Genomic DNA, 23,237 nt, shown 5'->3' with positions numbered 1-23,237 from the left:
CTGCTTCTGCTTCGGGCACCGCACGGCAAGAAAGACTGGAGAAAATGGTGTCGGCTGGTTCTTTTATACCCCTGTCGCACTGACGTCAGGGAAGAAGCGACGACAACCAACGCCGGACCTAGACTTTGGAATTCGGCCGATCGAGGACCCGTCTGACAGCAGGAGAACCCATCTGTTATGACTGGAGCTGTATGCACAATGAACATCTAGTCCGGTCTACAACTAAAACACCAAAATTAAGTTAGAGGTAAAAGCATTTTGCAAACAAGCAGATTGTTTACAAAAATAAACCAATTTCTCCACACCAGGTTTAATGCATACCAAAGTATAAATTAAACCCCTCAACAAGTAAGACTGTGAAACCGAACAGAAAAAAGGAGATTGCAGCAGGCATCTCATTAACACTGTTCCAACCCTTACAGGTTTACGTTTCAGAAGAAATTCTGCTTCCACTGCCGTAATCTGTGAAACCGTTGTGAAGACATGTGTACAATGCACAGCAGCACGTTCCATGCAGTACCGATGATAGATCTGCCGGTCTCCAGCCTCTTTGTCAACATTGAACTGAGGGGAAAAACAACTTGTTACTTATTAAATAGACTTTCCTGTTAATTAACTGCAATGCACACACAAAACTATATGCAACTATATTTCAAGATCTACAGTGAAGTAGACAGTTAACTTGAAGAAAGGGTTGGATAAGTGTTCTAGTGTGACATAACCATAATTTGATCAAACTCTAGACTTACCCAAATCAACTAAAAGCAGCTAGAAAGAAACTCTTTTACCGAGGCATCTCTAACTCACAACTCTTGAGCTTTAATAAGTCTTCAAATCAGCAATAAACCTAGATCAGGGAAGTTGACTCCATAGCTCTCAACTTCTTAGCACAAAAAAATCTAGACAAAGCCAAAAATAATGGAAGGATAAAGCCTCAAAAATAGGGACATATTTTAAACATTGCTCTTATAAACTTAGAAAGTTGCTAGAATGAAAGGCTTTGGGTTACCATGCATTTTCTAAAGGACGTGAAGTCTGAAACTCAAGTAGCTGTCATTATTTAGTGAATTAATTCCTTAATTTGCCACAAAAATCCAGAAAATCACAAATTTTACGAGGAACAGAACAAAAATATGAAACAAAAATCTGGACAGTCTACGAAAATCTACAGCGTTGAGAAGTATGGCTGCCTCTATATTCCCAAGCTGTAGTGACCTCTTTTCTTTTTGTTTTATGTTCATTAGTCTAAAACCCTGTCAGCAAAATGAAACGGGAAAGACTTGTGTGCAAGATGGCTTATTAATAAAGAGGAGATTCTTTTGGGTTGAAGGTTGGCAATGGCAATATACAGCTACAAAACACTTCTACTCTGAATTAACAAAGAAAAAAGCAGCACTGCAAAACAGTATGCAGATTAGGTTCCACCTGTGCACGTATAAGCAAGCACATTTGCAATATTAGTAGATATTTGAATAAAAGGATCATTACTCATTAACGGGAATTGAGTAATATAACTGTGCCTCCAAAACTTCTAGTGCTTAGTAACACCACAAGAGCAGAGTTAAAAACCCTTATTCCACTATGCTAGGGCAACATATGGCTAAATGGAAGAGTATCTATGCTTTTTTCAGTCTTTCAGTAAGAAGGTTGTCATCAAGTGCATTTAGGATAGGGTTAGGGGATGTTCCTGATCATTGGGTTTGAAACAGCTATGTAGAATCTGACAGACAAGGTCATCCCACTAAGTTCCAGAAGAATTCAGGGCCCTGGGGTCCCATCATGGCCCAAACGGATTCCAGAGGCAAAGTATGGATACTCCCATCCAACAGGGGAAAAGTACAGCACAAAGATCTAGGATACCCTTCTTCCTAAAATGGGAAACAGACACTTCTCATTCCCTCCTCCATCTCAAAGCATTTAAAAAGAAGCCACAGTTGGGGGGGGTACTTGCATTTCACTACTGATCATTTTACTCAAGATCTACAGCTAATCTGAGCATTCAAAACAACTGCAGTACTGCTTCTTATCCAAGGGAAGAGTTTTAAAATAGCTATTCCAACAAGGAGAGGTGATTTTAGTACAGCCTGCAAGAATTCAGTGGTAAAGTTTGCCCTGCTTCTGGGCCTGAATACCCAGCCTATAATGAATGGAAAAGCTAAATGGCAATTCATAAAGCAGGATGAAAACATGCACCCCAGCAGAGAAAATAATTTCTTGGCCCTCCAGAGGCAGTTATTCGGTTATTTTCACAATGTTTCCCCGAATACAGGTCTACCCTGTTTTTCCTGGCATGAGAGAATAAAAAAGTTGTGTTCTTACCATAACGTTCCATCTGTGTTGTCCATCTTCAATAACCTGTGGGTCTCTTCTGACCCTCAGAACCAACCAGCCCCTTCACTCGCTAAAGATTCCAAGCTCAAGCTTCTCCCTCCTACCCATAATTCCCCACTCCTCCAAATTACCTCAGATCGAATTTGCAATAACAGCCATCAGTGGTTAAATAGGCCAACACAGTCAGCACAGAATAAAGATTAGAATGTCAGAAGCTCAGTAAGAACTGTGCTTCCTATGAACATATCCATCAGATCTCTCGCAGTCTTGGATTGGGGAAGGTTAGTGAAGAATGAAGACAGACAAAACAGATGGAACATTATAAGGACATAACTATGCTCTATCTGATGTGGTCATCTTCATTCATTCATTAACCTGGGGGACGGAGTCCCCACTACAACAATCCAGTTGTGACCATCATGGAAAGATATTAAGAGTACAGCAGAGCCAAAGGTGCTTCTGCTCCTGGAGATGACCAACTTATAATGCACAAAACAAATGAGGGTTTGAACAAGTAGCTGCTGCAAAAATGTCCTCAATAGATACCTTCAACCAAAAGACTTGGAAAGTTGCCATAGACCTTGTGGAATGAGTTTTATTCTGACCAGGCACTGAAATGTTTTTGGCGGAATAAACAAAGGAAATACAGTCCTTCAATCATCTAGCTAAGGTAGTCTCAGTAACAGGTTTACCACTTTCAGCATCTGAAAGGGACAACAACTGATCAATCTTCCTGAGAGACTTTGTTTCATCTAAAAACAAACGTAGTTCTCTACATACATCAAGCAAATAAAGAGTGTACTCTCCCTTATTCTGAAAATTATGGAAGAAACCAGGAAGGTTAACAGATTGATATTACCTTCCCTACCAACTTTAGGAAAAGGATGGATTGGTACGAAGGGTTACTCTATTTTTGTGAAATATCAAGTAAGGAAATTTGCAGGAAAGAACCTGTCAAAGTCTCTGAAGTAATAACTACCAAAAACAATGTCTTTCAGGAAAAAAAATTTAAATCTACTGTAGCTGCTGGTTCAAAAGGGAGGCGGACTAAAGCTTGTAAAATTAGCTGTACTTTATCGGTGGAGTAACTAGCTCCACCACTGGAAAGAAATGCCCAAAAATCTAAAACTACCAAGATGGGCTGTGAAAGGATCCTTTGTTTCTGTTGTGCCCATAGAGAGAATCTCTTCCATTTGCTCTTATAAATGTTTCTAGTTAAGGATTTATGGCAGAGATCAATGTTTTCTGAACAGGGGAGGAGAGCCTGGGGTGTCTATCCATCACTGGAATTAGAGAAACCATTCAGTTAAGTTTCAGTCTCTGAATGTCTGCATGATGGGTAAGAAAGTAGATCCGGAATTTGGTCCAGCATCACCGACAGGCAAATCAGGTGAGACCAAGAAAATGGGAGCCAGGTTTGTCGAGGCAGAAGGGAGCAATGATTATTACCTTTCTCTTCAACCGGAGAGCCTTCTGTAAGAAATTGGGAATTAAGGGCAGCAGGGAAAAAGCACAGTGTAAACCAAGAGGACAAGCATGGACTAGAGCATCTCCGGGTGGTTGTCTCTGAGGAGGGATCAAGGCAAAGTACCTCCTGCATTTGTTGTTAAGAGGGGACACAAAAATACCACAGCGAGGTTGACTCCATTTCTGAAAGAAGTTCTTTCCTTTGGATTGATTCAGGGACCACTCATGAGGCATCAGTAAAATTCAGCAGAGCCTGTCTGCCAAGATGTTGGATTCGCCTGGAATGTGCTTTGACACCAGAAAGCGGTTGGTAGAAACGGCCCACTGCCACACACTCATTAACTTCAACATAGGGATAAGACCTGGTCCCTTCCTGTTTGCTGATGTTCCACACCACTGACATATTGTCTAACTGAACAGCAATAGTTCCCACAGGAAGAAAACTGTGTAGTTCTTGCAATACTAGAAGAACCGCTCTCATCTCTAGTACACTGCCATACAATCTGGACTCCTGGGGTGTCCATGTGCCTTGAACTGTTAGACCCAAATAATGCCCCCAACCCCATCTGGGAGGTGACAGTGGTCAACGTGGCATTTGGGGGAGGAAGAGTGAAAGGATGACTGCAAGCATTGTCTGTACAGCGAAGCACGAATCCTCATATGAAAATGCACTGTGGACAACAGAGTTATCGTGGCCACCATGGAACCCAGAGGTCTGATAACTAAACTGGCTGGTGAAGTCTTAAATTTGATGCTCTGTCCATTGTCAGATAAGCATGAGAAATTCTCATTTCAAACCATGCTCCTATGAAATGCATCACTTGTAACCAGTTCCAACTGGTATTTGTGCAGGTTGATCGTTACTCCAAGAGATGGAGCCAAGTTGATGAGATAAATCCTTAGCCTGTAACAAAAGATGCCTGGTTGGAGCTGTTAGAAGCCAGTCATCCAGACAGGGGAAAATCTGGTACCCTTGCAGCCTGAGATGGGCTACCACCACTGCCAAGCATTTGGTAAACACAAAATGGGAGTGATCTGAACTGGTAATGACTGGCTCCCAGCCTGAAGTGAAGGAACCATCTGGACCGCCCATGTATTTTGATGTGATAGTACGCATCCTTCAGGTCTACAGAGGACAACCCAGTTGTTCATCCTCAACAGGGGTAGGACAGACTTAACTGTGACCATCTTGAATTGTGTTCTTTACTTATTTGTTTAGAAAAGTTAGGTTCAGAATTTGTCTCAGACCCCTTGTCTTTCTGGGTACAAAACGTACCTGGAATAGACACCTGGATCAGTTTTGATCTGGAGAGAACTCCTGGATGACTCTCTTTGTGCATCAATTTTTAGATTTCTACAGCAGTGTCGTCCCTCTGACTGGGAGAACATCGGGGAGGCAATTCTTTGGGTTCATTTTCTCCAACAAAAAGAAAAAAAAAAAAAAACTGAATTACGTACCTTCTGGATATGATCCTTGGTACCCATTGGTCATTTGTGATGGCATTCCAGGCTGCAGGGTTAAAGGAAAATCACCCTACAACTGCCTCCAAAGGAAGGCAGTCAGGCAACTGCCCAGGAGCGATGGAAGGGTTTATCCCAGATGAGTTTCCAAAACCCTTTGTTTTGTAGGCACCCTCTGATAGGCAGCATCTCTCATTCTGGTCATTCCCCCCCCCCTTTGCCTCTAGGGAAAAAATCTCCCAGAGAGTCCTGACAGGAAGCTTGAGATTTCTTGAACTACATCTTTTCACTGCCATGCTCGTTCCTTGAAAAGGACCTTTGTGGAGAAGAAAAACAGAATCCCGAAGAAGAAAGGGTCTTCCCATCTTTCTCGCTGTGGGAGAGTCTCTCTCGAACTGTGGATCCAAACAAGGTTGATCCTTCAAAGGGTGTATTGACGAAAGATGCCTTAAAAGGACTCAGCAAAGCTGCATAGCCTCATCCAGGCACGATGCCTTATGGCAATGCTGAAACCGGCCGCCCTTGGGATACCCTCCGCCACATGGGTTACAAACCTTATGGATGCATTAAATACTGCTTGAAGGGTGGCCAATCTGGAGAAGAATGTCTTCTGCTCCTCTGCAGACATGGAGCACAGGGCTGAGCTAGAGAGCTCCTTGACCAGGTCTCTCTATAATCTCATAAAATTGGATAAATAGTTTATAGCCCTCAAAGTAAATGTGGACAAGGCGTAAACTCTATTGACAAATGTGTCCAAAGCCCAGAATTCTCTATTGGCGGGCTTGGACAGAGGAGCTTTATTGGACTAGGACCTTTCTGGTGGTGGCAGCAACAGCCATAGCATCTACAGGATACCCTTGGTCCATAAGGTCTCGTCTAGGGGGCACGTATGACTATCAGCCTATTTTGGTATGGGCTCTAGCATATCCAGTTCCTTCCGTGCCCTAAAAGACACCAACTCAACGAATGGATCAGCAAGGGGGGGGCACCCAGGATGTAGATGGGCCGGACCCAAAAGCCTCCAACAATACCAATTCCTCCGAAGGATTTTGGGCAGATCAAGCACGACTGATGAATTTCTAAAATGTCTCCAAAGGAGATATCTTCTGGTGATCTTGGGGATCCCTTGCCTTCCGCGAAGTTGGTGTCAGTGGTAACAGATTTCTCAGTGCCTCCTCTTGCACAGTCCCTTCAGAGGAACCTCCTCGGTGGGAAGTTCCAGGGAGGTGCCAGAAGAGCCTTGAGGTTCCACAGATTTTCCAGAGCTGGCTGTCCATCTAGTAGACTAGAGGCCTCAGGCACCAATCCAGAAGGGGTAAGGATAAGTTCCAAAGATATGAGAGCCAAGGGTCCACCACTTCAAATGCTGAAGGGCTCTGAGCTCCTGGAAGCATCCCATCCAGAGCTGAAACTACTTGAGAAGACACCTCTCGAAGCCTCTGAGCCCCCTGCTTCGAAGGGGGAGTTGGAGCTAAGGTATTGAATGCTGAAGCTCCGAAAGAAAGAAACTGCTCCAAAAACTTCGGAGTGGAACTCAAACCCTTGGAAGAGACATTGAGGCTACAGCTCTGAGATGCACTCAGCCCCTGAAACAGTCAGAACCTAGAGTATCAGGGAAACGGTTGGGGGAGATAATGAAATCAGTATCTGCCCAGACACTTTGGTGCATGGAACTAATGGAACCAAAGACTCCAAAACAGAGGCCTGGATCAGAGAGGGAGCCATAGGGCAGAAAGGGAAAGCCTCATGGATCCAGAAGGGGAAAGAGCAGACAAAACCCACATCTGAATCTGCGCCTCAAGAAATTGTCTCAGTCTACCCACATCATTTTCATAGAGTTTTCGAAAAGATCTGGAGGATCTGGAAGATGGAGTCCTGGATGATTTCCTTTGCAACGTGGATCTCTGAGCGGGGTGGTCGGCCCTGAGCCATAAGCTGAGACACGAAGATCCAATCTATTTGGCCCTGAGGAAGCAGACTAGGCACATAGAGGAAGATGGAGTTGAAGAAGCTGGTGCCGACAGGGTCGGCTCCAAAGTCTTTGTAGCCTTTTTTGGTGGCTCCAAAGATGACCTCTCACGGGGAACATTTCCTGCTCTTATGGGCCACTTTAGATGATCTGGAGGGGGGTTGAGCCCGTGATGTTAAAGGGACAGCAGGGGAAGGTGGGAGCAAACTTTTCAAAATGAGCTTCCTTCTCCTATCTGCCAAGGCCCTGTGTAGAAAACATTTATAAATACTTCAGTCACTGTCCAACTGATCAGGCCCCAGGCAGTACATGCATTTCCATGGGCATGAGACAGCGGATCTTGTGCCCATAGGAAGTGCATTTCTTGAAACATAGGTTCATAGGTGTGTACCAGGCTAATGCCCTGTGGCCTTTACAAACCTAGCCCATAGCATTACTCTGGCATCGTGCCACCCCACCTTAGTTACCAGTGCCTTTGTCGAGTAAAGCCACTGGAGTGATCCCTGGGGTGAATTTTCTATATTTCCCATCTACTCATCAAGATGTCTCTTAAAGAGGGCCAGTGAGGTTGCTCTGCTTGACATGTATAGGAAGTCTACTCCATAGCATGGGATGTGTCTGGGTTATGAACCTGTCTTTCCAGCATGTTCGGTTGATTGTGGTAATGAGGCTGAGGTCTCTAGAGCATGTGGTGCGGAGGGACTGGGATTTCTTTAGCTGTAGCATTTCTAACAGAGCTGGATCAGACAAGGCTTTGTAAGTCAAGCAGAGATCGCCTCTAAGTAGGCGATATAAGACAGAGAATAGTTGGGAGTTTTTTCAGTCTGTCCAATATAGGACAAATGTTTAAGGCCTAGGATCCTCTTTGTGGGGTACTTCTGCGGCCTCTCCAGTTGTTGCAGGTGTTTGGTGAGGTACATGCCAAATAGGGCACTGTACTCAATGACTGGCCTAATGAGGACAGAGTAGAGGGAGACAATGACCTCTTTCTTCCTGGATGCAAAACCCTTAGTAATGAGGCTTAAAAGGCTTCTCCTTTCGATCAGCCATGGTAAAGAAGGGAAAGAAGAAATGCTACGGCGAGAAAAAAACCTGATTAGGAAAAAACACTATTATAAAAGTTTTTTTTAGGCTACAAGAAGACAGGGTAGAAAGTCTAATTAAAAAGTAGGAAAAATTCCAACTCGTGTAACAAAAAATATTACCAAACTCACAGATGAGCTCAGGAGCTTCGCTGTTAATCTAACGAGTGGCAAATGAGATCACAGGTAATCTGGACGAGTGGGGAATTATGGGTAGGAAAAAAGAGCTCAAGCATGGAATCTTTAGCTAGTGAAGCAGCTGGTTGACTCATGGGTACTGAACAGAGACCCACAGGTTAATGAATGAATGAATGAAGATGACATCAGATCTTTGGTTATACTGCTCGAAGTACTTTGCGCTTTCCATATATCCTAGCTGCTCATTCACATTCAAATACCTTTTTTCACTCTTGTAGGTCTGGGGCAGAACTTAACTACATGGGCCCAATTAAATGCAGTTATTCCTTTAGGCATTAATGAGGGATTAGCACAAATAATGCCATAGAGAACACCATTTCTATTCATAAGGGCTTGATGCTTAGACATGTTCAGACAAAATTTGCAATCTAAAGCTTAAGTTAAGGGTCACAAAAGCACTAGGTTTGAAAGTAGCTAGGCTTAGTTTTCACAGAATAAAAGTTTCCATGAAAACAATATATGCTTCCTTGGGGAGGGTCTGAAACACAAACCACCTTTCAAAAATTATTCAAGCTGTTGATTAGGTAAATGGCCTCCAAAAGCAGGCAATCTAAGTTGAAAGATCAACTTTAACTTGTGCTCAGAGTCCCCTACCTGTGAAAATGTTAAATATTTCTAGACTGATGGTTCTGTAACCTCTACAGATGAATAATTCTACAGCTACACTGAAAGGAAAAATTCATCCAACTGGACAAAAGATGTGGGGTTCCAGCAAGTCCCAAGTAATTCCACATTGTGGTGTAATTAATGCAGTGCAACAGATTTTCAAGGTCTAAGTTAAATCATTGAATGCTTAAAACAGTGAACAATGATTCAATCGAACCCATGTAAGCGAAGTTTACAATCTCAAACGCTTAGAACAGCGATTTTTTTCGAAGGGAAAATAAATCGCTGTTCCACAAAACAAAAAAAAATAATTTAAAATATTAAAGTGGGGGCTGTGCCCCCCCACATCCCCTACTTAAATATACCAACTCAAGTAACAGAAGCGGCCAAGCGAATTATTTCCCTGGGGAAGAATTCACTTATATGCAGTTTCGCTATTTTGCCTTTTTGTGCTTTCAAGTTCGATCAAGACACATTCGAAGTAATGCGTCTTTGATCATTTAATAGGAACCTAATTTTCACAAATATATTTGTAACAGTCTCCATTTAGCAGAGGATTTGTTCAATTTCTAGGGCAATTTAACAGTGTGAGGTAAGGGCATGGCATGTAACACTGACAATGCAGTCAGTGAATCCTGGCTTTGCTTCCATTATTGATACATGTGCAATGGAGTTTACATAACATTACAGAAACAGCTTTAAAGTTCAATCAAGTTTACTTATGAAGAAGTATGAATGTGAAATGAAAAGCTTGATTCTGTTGCAGGAAAGAAGTCCCTTTAACAAAACAGTATTAAGATTTGAGTTCATGGGACTTCCAAGATGACTGCATGCTAATCAGAACCTTAATGTCAGCTTTCCCAGAGTGAAAACCAAAACTGAGTAACAGCCAGTGAAATTGTCAGTTTGGGTAAAACTCAATTTCTGGACAATAAACACACGGCCTACATGGCAGCAAAGAAGAAATTTAGAGAACCTGAAAGAAAACCAATCAAAAAAGGTGAAGAGAAAACACAGGCTGGGAAAATCCTGCAGCTGTTCAGCAAAATGCAGTTCAACCTTCAGCTTTGGTACTCAGAGGTGATGATTATAAAATACTGAATGAATACATCATCTCAAATAACAAAAGGCTAGGAAACCATAAAAGAAACCTTAAGTAGCTATAAAGAGAACTGTTAAAACTGCAAAAATCAGAGGCTGAAATAAAGAAAAGGCTGGTAAGTATGAAGCCTCTCAAAAAGAGCTGTTTCAAAAAAGAGCAGTTAGAAGACCGCATGTGCAGATAAAACCGGAGATGTTCTGCTGTACCAGAGAAACTGGAAGAAACACTGTTAATTTTATGAAAGCACAAATAAGCAACTGGACTGGTATTCCAAAGCAAGATTTGTTAAATTGAAAGGGCATTTTGACTGTTTGCTCCAAAGCTGGTGATGAGAAAGCTGCCAAGATCTATATTAGTAAAGAAGCAATCATACCAGCAGAAACAGTTGATCCTGACAACACTGATTATTCACTGTATACCAGGCAGAAGAGAAGCAAATTTATCCCAACCATCAGGGAATATAGAGGGGCAAGTGTGAGAATGAAGTTGCTGTAACCAGCTGTCTTCAAAATATTTTTCTTGAAGGATCAAATACATTATGGATGCAGACCAGGTGAAGGAGGAAATACAGTAGCCTTGATCCAAACTAATTGGGACCTAGGGTAGTTCAGACAATCAAATCAAACAAACTAAACCAGATAAAAAAAGTCTAATATCTTGTTTTTTTCTGCACGCAGGGAATACACTTTTCAACCATTCAGTGATTCCAGTGGACCACAAAGAATAATTTCACACACAAGCAGACTACAAGCTCAAAAAACACGTACAAGCGAATATGTACAACGTTTACATATTTTTCCTACCCAAAAACTTCAGAAAACTGTGTTCAGATAACTGTTTTGGATAATTGACATTATGATAACAGATTCCCTATTGTAAAGTTTATCCAACAAAAAGCGCACAAGCAAATGGAAGGGGAGACTGCTTCTCATTCTTCTGACATTAAAGCTCAGAGAGATTTCAATAGTGATTATTTTCCAATATTCCAAAGCAAATGCTTGGCAAACAGAAAAAAAGCAGGAGTTGACTAGAATCAGGAATGCACTGGACTTGAATCACAGAATGGTGATGTGAAATGGAGAGGAACAAAATGAAGACTAGCAATACCGAAATTAGTAAATAAATGGGCACCTATACAGCATCAGTCATATTTATGACACAAGGCTTTGCAAGAAAAATAAGCAAAGACTGGACATCTGTTGACTTTGTTAAACTTGTGGGTGGACTGTAAAGCATATACCCAAATTTATGTAATTAATGTTTTAAAGGATACTAAAACTGTTCTGCTTATTTTTTTCCCTTTTTGTTCTTATTAGTATTCATACACAGCATTTTATGACACCAATTGCATGTTATATGGTAAAACAATGTTTATAGTGTACATAAGGGGTATTTTAAATGTTGGGATAGTCTTTTCAGTGACTGCTGTATGTATTAAAAATACCACAGTAAAAATGTTTTAGTTGTACGAAAAACAGGCTTTACAGTATAACACGAGAAAAAAGGCAGGGCAGAAAGAAGCAATATCTAAGATTATCTCCTGTGATCTTGAGCTGCTGGGTGGGGTGTAATGTAAAAGTGCACTGATGCTATACACAGAATTAAAAAAATTTGTTTTCTTTTTACAAGGATGACTGTCAAGATGAATGCCCTCAGCTTAGACCAGAGCTGTTCTGTGGAGCTGCTTTAAGCTCTTCCCACTGATGCTCCCTTTTCTCTTTGTCCTTCACCCTGTTATTTATTTTTATTATTATTTTCCACCAAAAACTGGTTTAAATTACATTTTCTGGGCCCTTTGTCTAGAGCTCAGAATTTAAGCGGTCATCTTGCTTCAGCTCTCTGGCATGCTCTGGCTTCGACTATAAACAAGTGGGTTTGCAAAGTAAGACAAAATGATGAAAGCCATGAAAAATGCTAAGTTCCTTCCATCTGTAGAGATGTTAGCTTTTTTCCCTCCATTTGTGAATGTTCATAGTGGGAGTCAAGAAGTTAACAGCTAAAGGCAGTTGTATATTCTGTTCTAACTAAAATTTACAAAGATTCCTTCATGCAACAGTACAAATGTTAGCTGGGTATTTCCCCTTCATTGCTGACTTTTAAATGGAGACAAGCTGTCTGCAGGTGCAAGAAATTAATCTTGAAAGTTCTGAACATTCTTTGCTGAGGAAAATGCAAAATTTATAAGGTACAATGGCAAGCGGTTCAGTGAAAAATGAAGTCTGAAATCATGGTAAGTGATCCTAGCACCTGAACACCATTAATGCATTTAATACAACAGTGTATAATTTAGTTTTATTTAAAGATGACTGTGCACTTTTATTAGGGCTAATCGTTAATGTTTTCTGAAAGTATACATGCTTTTTTTCACATCTGGGTGAAAGAGATAAACAGACATCCATCAATGTAATTGGGAACACAAGCTGTAATATGCACTTTAGCATGGATAACCATAATTTTAGGTTAGATCATGCCTGTGGGTACAGCTGTGGAACTGGGGCACTGTTCCTATCTGGCAGGTTAAAATTCAGTATTTGAAAATGTACATAATTCTGTGTTTGCTCTAAGTAAACAGGGGTGTTCAAAAACGCATTTAATTTTTTTTTTTTTTTAACAAAAACCCAAATACAAAAGCTTCTTGAACAATGTGGCATGTTCAAATGGATAAAAGAAACTGTATAAAAAATCAGTATGTTAAATATTAGGTTATGCATGCAAGACAAAAGTTGAAAATACACATTTAAAAAAACTGTCATATTATGTGGGAGCAATAACCTTTTTTAATAATGGCTACATTATTCATATCATCTTGGAACGTAAATGGCATTACAGGTACAGACAAAAAGAAGAGAGTATTTATTATATTAAGAAATGCTGAGTGCAAATAGCAATGCTGCAGGAGATGCACTTGGAAAGAAATGAGTATGTGGATTTGGCAAAGAAGGGATTTCAGGCTGGATATTCAGCAGAATATCAGGAACAAAGGCAAAGGGAAGTAATAATGCTGACTGCTAGAGGGGCTCCAATAGTGATAGAAGAGGGGAAAAAACTAACTGTAGTTATGTGGTTGTAAGGGTCTTTTGACAAGAGAGGAGGATTACAATGGCAAGCATTTACATTCCACCAAAAAAAAATGGCTACTATGGCTCAAGAAAATTTAAGGAGAAATAATAAAATTTTCAGCAGGGAATATTAACTTAAGTGCAGCCTGGAACTCTATTTGTAATAGTAAGGGTGTATTGGGGGGACCTAGAAAGGAAAATATAAAGGACAGTAAATTTCTAAAGAAATTTATGAACATATTTAATATGAAAGATGTGAAGTCAGAAGTAGGAAATCAATTTAAATATTATTCCCCAAGGTAAAATAACTATTCTAGGCTGGTTAGAACATGAGCATTTAATTGAAAGCTTCAACACTCACTGAAATCGCTATTTCACATTTAAAAACTAAGATACAAATGCAGGGTAATGAAGTAAAATAAGACACTAGCACTCTCCCAACCATTTGTTAGAGAGATAAGTATTTAAGGAATGGGTAGCGGAAATTAGAAGAGTTATTAAAAGAAGATATAAATTTCTTCAAAAGTGACAGCTAGTGAGTTAGATAAAATTAAAATAGAGTTTAAAAATAAGATAGAAATAATGAAAAAGGTATGACTAAGAAGTAATGGGAATTATTTTGGGGGCTGACGAAAGTTGAAGTATTGCAGAATAAGAGGAACTCACAGAACAAGAGGTGGAACTACTGAGTGCTAGAGAGAAAGACCACACAGACAGTAAAAGTTTATAATGCCTTCCACACAATACATCAGCTACTACACAGACTGGGACTAAAGGTGGCGGTGTCTTGATTTACATCAGAAACAAATATACCTCTAGGCTAGTCAAACAGGTCAATGCACTGGAGCTTCCCCACATTCAAACCACCATAATCAAAATCTAATACCACTTCCTTGCAAGCCATACATCTCCCCCTCAGTGACCCAGAAAATCCATACCATGTATTTAAATGTATTGAACACACTCATCATCCAACTCAATACTATATTCATGGGCAACGTTAATTACCCAACTATTAATTGGGAATCCTATATGACAACACATATACAAGAACAGAGATTCCTGGATTTTGTAAACAAACTCCCTGGGCCATATTTTCAATAAATCAAGAAATTCAACCATACTGGATCTGGTCAGAAAAAAACTAAAACCCCAACTAACCCTAGAATATATATGCACTACTCTAAGGCCACCTCCCTACTGTTAAGTGATATGCTGGCAAAATTTCAAGCCCTCATAAACCCTGAGGACACGGCTACCTACACAGAACTGTTCAAAGAAACCCTATATAAGCATGCTAATAGCTGCATAGAGGCAGCTGTACCCACCAGGAAGAAGAATAGAACTAACTTAAAAAAACAAGCCACCCTGGTGGAATTACATCAATAGGCTGCATAACAGAAGGAAGACAATAGTGGCAAAAATTAGGAGGTCCAGCACCCAGCAGGACAAAAGCACTCTCATCAATCTAAACAAACAACTCAGAGGACAAATGAAGTTTACCAAAGCCACTTTTGAGGTAAACTTGGCCTCCAGGCCAAGGACAACCACAAGGCATTATTTAGCTATATCTGCAACCTCAAAGGCAATACACAATTGTGTGCAAAACTCATTGTAAATGGGGCTACTTATACTGAGCCAAAAGATGCAACAAACCTACTGGCCAACAAATTCAGCTCAAACTGCATCCCTCTCTCTCCCCATCAACCTTCCCTCAGGAAATACCATTAAATAAAACTCCACCTGCTATCACTAAGGAACAGGTCCTTAATGCTTCAAGGCCAACAACACTGCATGAAAGGGCCCAGACAATACCCCAGGATGCCTTATAAATAGCAAGAAACATGATCAATCAGGATCTCTGAAATTGCTATTTAACTGTAACCTCCAACCAGGCTTTGTGCCTCACGAATGGAGACTAGCAACACTAATCCCTCTGCACAAAGGTGGGCCATCTACAGACCCAAGAAATGAGAGATCCAAAAGTCTCACTAGTCTCATATGCTTAGCTCTGGAAAGAAATATCATGGAAACTATCAATAATGACATGGGAAACCTCCAGGCACTGGACCCAACCCAGTCTGGTTTCATCAAGAACAGGTCATGCTTACTCAACCTGGTAGACTTCTTTGATAAGGTCACCAAAGCAATGGATGAGGGCAAAATGGTTCACACTGCCTACCTTGACCTGGCCAAGGCATTAGACACATTCCACCACATGGACATTGTTGACAAACTTAACAGGTTAAGTACAAACCCTTATGTTACAAGGTGGATAGCTAGCTGGCTCACAGACTGGACCCAGGAAGTTGTAATTTAAGTCAATCGCTACAAAGAGGCCAGCCAAAAGTGGAGTCCTTAAGGGATAGTTCCTGGGGCCTCTCCTTTTTGGCATTTACTTTTCTGAAGTCAATGCCAACATTAATGGCCTCCAACCGACTTAATTTTATGACTGCAAATTAGGAACCATAACTGAATCATCCACCAACACAAACATTATCCAGGAAAGGCTGACCCAGACAAACAATTGGTGCCAGAGCCATGGACTAAAACTAAATGCCAAGAAACACAATACTATCCTTTGAAAAGTCATCCACCCCTGGTAACTATCATACTGACAACACACCCCTAAGAGCTGACCCAGAAGTCAAGGACTCGGGGACACAGTAATCTAGCCATTGACCATCACATGTCAACAGTAATGAGAAAATCATTCCATGATGTGCAACTTTTAAACAAAGGTATGATATCTAGGTCCAAGGAAATAATGAATCCACTGTATTTGGTATTTATCTGACCTATCATATAGTGCAATGCCCAGTTTGGTATGTACTTAACCAGGCATATCCAACAACTGGAATTTCCACAGAAGATTCTTCGCTAAAAGAATACAGAGCTTAAGTAACATGTCTTATGCAGACCACCTCAAGACCCTATCCCTGTATCTTGTCTCCAACAGGCTGAGGGGAGATCTATACCTGGCATACAAGGCATTGTCAGACCTCACTCTAAGGACCATAACTACCCATTCTAAAAACTTAAACCTTGCCTGTTATGTAAACAGGACCTGCTGGAGAGACAGGTATGTATCCTAGAGTCTACCCCCTTCTCTTGAACAGGCTCCCCATCCATGAGAAGCAGAGTTCCTCACTAACCCAATTCAAGTGCAAACTGGACAACTGGATGGGGAACAGAAAATTCATCCCTGGTTTGGCACCTATGTCTTTAATGGACACAGGCAGCCTGTAATGATTCATCTCCCAGGCCCGCGCTTGTAAATGTTCCACCTCCCAAGCCCCTGCTTACACTTAAAAGGGTATCAGAACTTGTAAAAAGATTTGGGATGCATGGCAAAGCTTAGAGGCCTTTGTGGCATTTGCCTAGTAAACAATTATAAACTTAAGAGAATATATGGATAATAAGTATGAGTTAAGAAAGATTGCGGTTAAGCAACTATTTGTGATAACTTCAGAGGACAAAAACATTTAGCACAATGACTGTCAATAGAAAATGTAGTCATCAAATTTAGAGAGCCTGTAACAAAGAAAAAATAACCAGAGATCCTGAAGGGGTATTACATATGCTTTAGAAATTTTATGAAAATTTGTATACAGCAGAGAAATGTGGAAAATCAAGAAAAAGCACAAACGGAAATATTAATGGAAGACTATTATGCCAAGGATAGTGATAGATGAGGCTCAATGTCTGATAGAAAGAGAAGAGATAAAAATGGCAATGTATAATCAGTGCACAAGAATGTCTCCAGAACAGATGGCATTCCTGTGGAAGTTAGGAGGGAAGAAACTGAAAGAGATCTGGATGATTTTAACAATATTTTGAAAGGAAGGGAAGCAGCAACATCTTGGAAGAAAGCTGTACTGGATGCATTATCCAAAGACGGTGAAGACTCATCCGACCCAGCATCTTGTAGACTCATTTCAATTGTACACCTGGTTATAAAGTGTTTGTCTGTACTAGCTAAAAGAATCGCACAAGTGTTGCCAAAATTGATAGATATGAAACAATGTGGTTTTATGGAGAGGAGGAAAGCATTTGACATTAATAAAACCATGATGATCCAAGAGGTAAGCAGAATGCAAAAAAATACATCTGTTGTTGATAGGTTTTGATGGAGAGAAAGCATTTGACAAAGTGAGTTGGGATTTTACGAGTAGGGTAATGGAAGCATGCATGGCCCCCGATACAGTGAGGTAAATTAGGGGGATATATGAAGGATTTGAGGTAAGAATTAAAGTGGGAGGGTTCCCCTCTAATAAGTTGCATTTCAACAGAGGAACCAGGCAGGGGAGTACTTTTTACCCTTCATTTGCTTTACATTTAGAACCACTGGCAAATAAGATAAAGACTCAGAATTTCAGGGATATAACTGGTATGGTAATCAACAAAAGGCTTTATCTGCAGATCATGTTTAGTATCTTATCAATCCAAAAAAGGACATCTCAGTGCTGTGGAACGCTGAGAAGGTTTCAAGTCTTTTTAAGATATAAAATTAAAGATAAAACAAAGGTTATAGCCATAAATTATGCAACCCCACATGAATTGGTACAGCAATAATTAATTTATGTGGGACACATTAAGATGAATGAAGTATTTAGAAATATGGATTAAAAAGGCTTCTGCTATGACAGCAAAGGATATGTGGAAAGTGACTACACAAAAGAATTCAAAAACTGAGAAACTGGAAGCTCTTGTTTACAGATACGGACAATAAGATAAAAAAGCACTGAAAATTTTTTAGTCTAGTTTTATATCTGGGTTGGGCATATTTTTATCAAACAGAGACATTCTTGATAATAAAGAGTGGAAGGAATGCAGACAGGAGGGGAATAAGTTAAGACTCAAGTGGGCTAAATAACTTGATCCTTCCAAAAGAGCAAGGTGGTTTAGGATTACCTGATTTGCAGGGATATTTTGGAGCATATCCCACTTGACTAGTCTCCTCTTCCACTCCTATATAAAATCCTTCAACTCTATTAACAGCTATCCACAGTTTCTCCTCTGGCTGATAAAAATATGCATGATGACCCATGTATAAAACTAAAATGAACTAAAACCATTTTCACTGCTTGTATATTGCTATCCATATGCATAAAAACAGCTTCCAGTTTCTACGTTTTTGTATTATCTTTTAGTCTCTTCCCACATATCCTGCCATATTAGAACCCTTTTTAACCTATACTTGTAATTCATTTTATCATGTCCCCATAAATATGGGTATTGCTGAACCAGTTCATGTGTGAGGTACATAGTTTACAGCTATTGCATTTGTTTTATATTCGTTTTGAATCCCAAAAAGGCTTGAAACATTCTGCCATTTCCGCAACACTAAACATCCTTTTCTAGTCTTATGTACAAAATAATATCTGTAAATAAATCCATCTTTTCTTGATTAAGATATGAATTATATTGTTGAATTTCCGAGTCATTCATTTTCTTTGCCAAGGCGTCTAAATGTAAACATCTCTGTGAAGCATCTATTGGTGATCTTGTGTGCTGATATGCTCAAAGAGTCTGCCACTAGATTGTGCTCTGAGGCCATGTAAACTAAAGAGTGATCTGATACTGGACATTTAGATCCCAGACCTGAAGAGCTAGTCTGCAAAGAAGGTAGGACCTTGTACCCACTTGCTTAATGGGCATACCACATCACTGTGGTATTGCCTTTGAAAATTTTTGAGGGGCCCAGGAAAAAAGAGGGAATGAAAAGCCTGAAGAGTTATAAGAGCCATCATCTCCTTTATAATGATGTGGTCTGACCACTGATGAAGAGGCCAGAGACTCAACCTTGAGAGAGCTGAAGGACCCCACACACACACACCCCCACCATCCTGTCTAAGGAGTTTGTAAAGAGCTCTTGAGTCAGAACTGGAGCCTGGAAAAGAAGCTTTAGTTTGAGAGAAAGTTGATGAATGCACCACTGAAGTTAAAGCTTGAGATAGGGAAAGAATGGTACTGGCAGGTTCGGGTGACAATGTTGGAGCCACACTGACTTGAAGTACCACTGAAACTTTCTCATGGGGAACCTGGCCAGAGGCAGCATTGGAATGGAGGAAGCTATGAACCCAAGGACCCTGAGAAATTCCCCGTCCGTAACTGAAGCCAGAGGAGGGACTGGAGAAAATCAGTGAGGCACAGCCTTGGGGACAGGCAGAGATGCTAGCATGGGGATGGTCTGAAGCCTGCAGACAAGGAAAATATGATCCTAAGGAGTCAGAGTTGATTTATGGAAGTTTAATAGGAGCCCCATACTCTGACATTGAAACAGTAAACTGGAAATCCTGAAGCACAGCACCTGGGGAAGAAGCTTGAATGAGTAGATCGTCGAGATAGGGAAAGATCTGAACTCCTCTCATCCTGCAAAAGGCAATGACAGGAGCGAGGCATTTGGTCAATACCCTTGGTGTAGCAGATATTAAAGGGCAACTCGGAGAACTGAAAATACAAGGAAGAAACAGAGAAATGTAAACATTTCCTAAAAAGGGGATGGATGAGGATAGGAAGGTAGGCATCTTTGAGATCCAGACAGGCCAGAAAGGTCTGGGGTAGAAGAACAGGAAAGTGCGTCCGAAGAGACATTCTAACACAGGAATGTGTGAAAGGTGCTGAGCTGGAAAAGATATAGAATTGGTCTCAAAGTGCCTTCCTTTCTGGGAACAAAATGGATTCTGGAATAAAACCCCCTCCCTACCTGGGCAGAAGCCAGAGCTTGAATGGTGCCCTGAAGCAAAAGAGAATGGAGCATCTCTGGGAAGAAAGGAATTTGCCTGCGGAGGTTGAGGGATGCTCAAGAAGGGAAGAAGGATTTCAAAGCCATGAAATATCCCTGGCAGGAAAATGGACAAAACCTATGAATATGTCGTGATCTTTAATTTGGAAGCAGCATAGAAAGATGGAGGGATACAGGAACCTGGTCAATGGAAATGGGAAACAAACTCAAATGGAACCCATCTTATCCTGAAAAGTAGGGTTTTTGGGTGGTAGGGGTTTCAGTAGATTTAGCAGGGGGCACACATCTAGAATATGTTTTCCCATAGGTGGAGGATGAGATTGACTATGAACAAAAGCAGATTTGGAGGGATAATTCCTTTGAAACTTAGAAATGGGAGAAACTAAAATATGTTTCAACTTCTGCGAGGCTTTACTCTTACCTTGAAGAGCCTTGAAAAGTTCAGCTGAAGCAGTACCAAAAAAATTCTTATTATCCAAAGGAGCATCCAATAGTAGGTCCTTAATGTCATCAGGCAGAGCCTGAAGACAAAGCCAAGAGCAGCACCTCATAACAAAACCAAAGCAGCAGCCCTGGAGGAGGCATCAGCTGCATTTGATATAATAGTGAGTAACTTGAGAGGTATAGCCCAAAAGAAAAAGGGTTAAACTTCTCCTTTGAAACAGGAAGGTCAGAAACCACTTTGGAAACCTAAGAAAGTGGGCCAATACATATTTGGTCAAATGAGTTTGGTAGATAAAGGCCCAAGAGAATAAACTAACAGCAGTGTAAACTACTATTCTTATATGACAGGAGCAACTTGGTAGAGATCAACAGTCTGTAGGGTTTGTCAGAAGAGACAGACACTACAGAAGGGCATTTACATTAGTCAGGCACCTTGTAAAGTATATCGGGTTTCTTGGGTGCAGGGGGCTGGGCATCAGGAGCCACCGAAGCTGCTGAAAAGGTCCAGGATGGAGCCCTAACAATGGGAGCAGCTGATAGCTTAGGACATGCAATCTGGAGGAGCTCATAATAACTTTTTTATGAATACGAAAGGCTTAAGAACAATCCCACTTAAACTCCATCATGTGAGCAACTGTATCCCCAAAGGGAAACTGGACAAACAGAACACTCTTCCTCTGAACCACAGATTTCAAAGGGGGGATTTGAGAAGAGGAAGCCACGGCCTCTTCCACAGAGTTCAGATGGTCATCTGAAGAGTTTAGTTCCCTATATCTTTTAAGAGGAGTGGAAAAACAGGGAGGGGGCAAGCACGGACAACCCTTGAGGAGGCTTTAAAGCCATTAATGCATTAAATAACCCTTGAGTGAAATCCTGCCATTCACATTCATCATCCTGAAGTACAGGGAAAATGCGCTTGGTTTTCTTCTTTTTCTGCAGGACGTCTGCAGAAAATACCCTCTGAGTATCAGATCTTTGCTGACATTCAACAAACATAGGAGGGATCCCCTCACTAAGATCTGTGGAATCCCCTTCATTCTCTCGTATACAAATCAGCCAATGTTCCCCCCCTCAAAGTCAGAAGCAAATGTCTGTAAAACCTCCAGAAGACATGCATGAAGTCGGATCCATGCCATCCTCTTGAATCACTCCAAAGGAATCTGAGGCAGATGACCCTCTGGACTTTCACTAGCTTTGAGTGAGATGTCCAGGGGAGGCTGGACACCAACTGTATCAGACCTAAGGTTTTTTGGCATTTTTTGTGACAGCTTACCTTCTGGATAGAAAGTCTCTCCCATAGCACTGAGTCAACAGCTTAAGATGTTGATTTTCAAGATAAACCGATAAAGAGGAGAGAAGACTAAGTAGGACCTTAGGGAACAAAATTCTGGAAAATAGAACACTGTGTATGGTCGTGGGAAGCACCCAAACAGAAAGGACATTGGACATGATGGATGATGGTCTTTATGGAGAATCTGTTTCCCACACTGACATTTTTCCTTTCTGGATGACATGAACCAAAAAGCACTTAAGAAAAAGGAACCATAATGAGGGCACATCTGAAATACAGACTGGTAACCACCACAGCAGAAAGATATTCAGACCAACACTTAATGATGGAATTCAGACAGTCTACAAAGTTTTTTGCAGTGTGCGCATGTCTGCACATCACTTTTATACACCAAGCCTTGCGCAGGGAGCATACATGTGACATACAACCACATGTTGATCTCACTATCGAGACAAGTTGTCAGACTGTACAGCCTAGGTACATGAACTCATGGACAACCTCCAGCTTATAATCATTCACCATGATTGATGGCTCACTGCCCACATTTTGTCCCATCTCCTGGGTCCCTGAACAGATCATGAGGCCAAATTTCATGCATGCATCCGCAAAGAGAGTCATGAGTGACTTAAGTTCTTGCCAAGTGTAAGCTACAATAGCTACATCAACAACAAACAAGAACTCCCTTAGACACTCCGTATGCACCCTACTCTTCGATCTACATCTCCACAGTTTGAAGAGGTTGCCATTCATTCTGGTTCAGAAAGAGATACTCTCTGCAGTTCCAAAAGCAAATTTCAACAGAACTGAAAAGAGGATACCAAACAATGATGGAGCCACTACACACCCCTGGTTTACTCCACTGAGAATCTTGAAAAGTTCGGATGTGGATCTATCATACATGATGGTCCCCCCATACCTTAATGGAAAGCCCTGATAATGCCAAGCAGTACTTGGAGAACATCCGATCTTTGCCAGAACTGCAAAGACCTTTCCTACTGATGAAGTCAAATGCCTTGGCTAGATCAAATAAGGAAATATGCAGAGTTTTTTTTTTCTGCTCTCTGCACTTCTCTTGCAATTGCTTAACACAGAAAACCAGGTCTACAGTAGACCTCCCAGCTCTGAACCCACACTGACACTCAGGGTACACACACACTGCAAGAACATGGGAGCCTCTTCAGAACAACATGTGCAAGCAGCTTCCTCATGGTACAGAAAAGGGAGATGACTTGACAGTTACTACCTGTAAGAATAAGGGTAACAAAAGTGTAACTATGTTAGCATACCTTGTGGTACACTACCTTCTCTCCAGCACTGGCAAAGTATTGTATACAGCTCTGAGATTAGGGTACCACTAGCGCATTAAAGGATTTCTGAGGGAATACCATCTTTCCCGGGGGCTTTTCCTGGTGAGAGTGCTTTTACTGCATCGAGTTCCTCCAAGGTAGGCTCGGCATAAAGTTCAGTCATAGTTGGCAG

General features: G+C 41.1%; 1 protein-coding gene across 1 annotated transcript in view; it reads right to left on the bottom strand.

Annotated features, from left to right (window-relative positions):
* The window catches only part of LOC122810583 (glycogen [starch] synthase, muscle-like), a 166,921-nt gene that overhangs the window by 51,369 nt on the left and 92,315 nt on the right, over nucleotides 1-23,237 (bottom strand). The window contains exon 4 of the mRNA XM_044082160.1: nucleotides 421-564. Within this exon, the coding sequence (XP_043938095.1) occupies nucleotides 421-564 (144 nt within the window). The remainder of the gene's footprint in view (nucleotides 1-420; nucleotides 565-23,237) is intronic.

Source organism: Protopterus annectens, chromosome 9.part0 (assembly GCF_019279795.1).
Source record: "Protopterus annectens isolate FY-2018-M chromosome 9.part0, PAN1.0, whole genome shotgun sequence".
Classification (NCBI taxonomy): domain Eukaryota; kingdom Metazoa; phylum Chordata; order Ceratodontiformes; family Protopteridae; genus Protopterus; species Protopterus annectens.
This window is presented reverse-complemented; position numbering and strand designations above follow the sequence as displayed.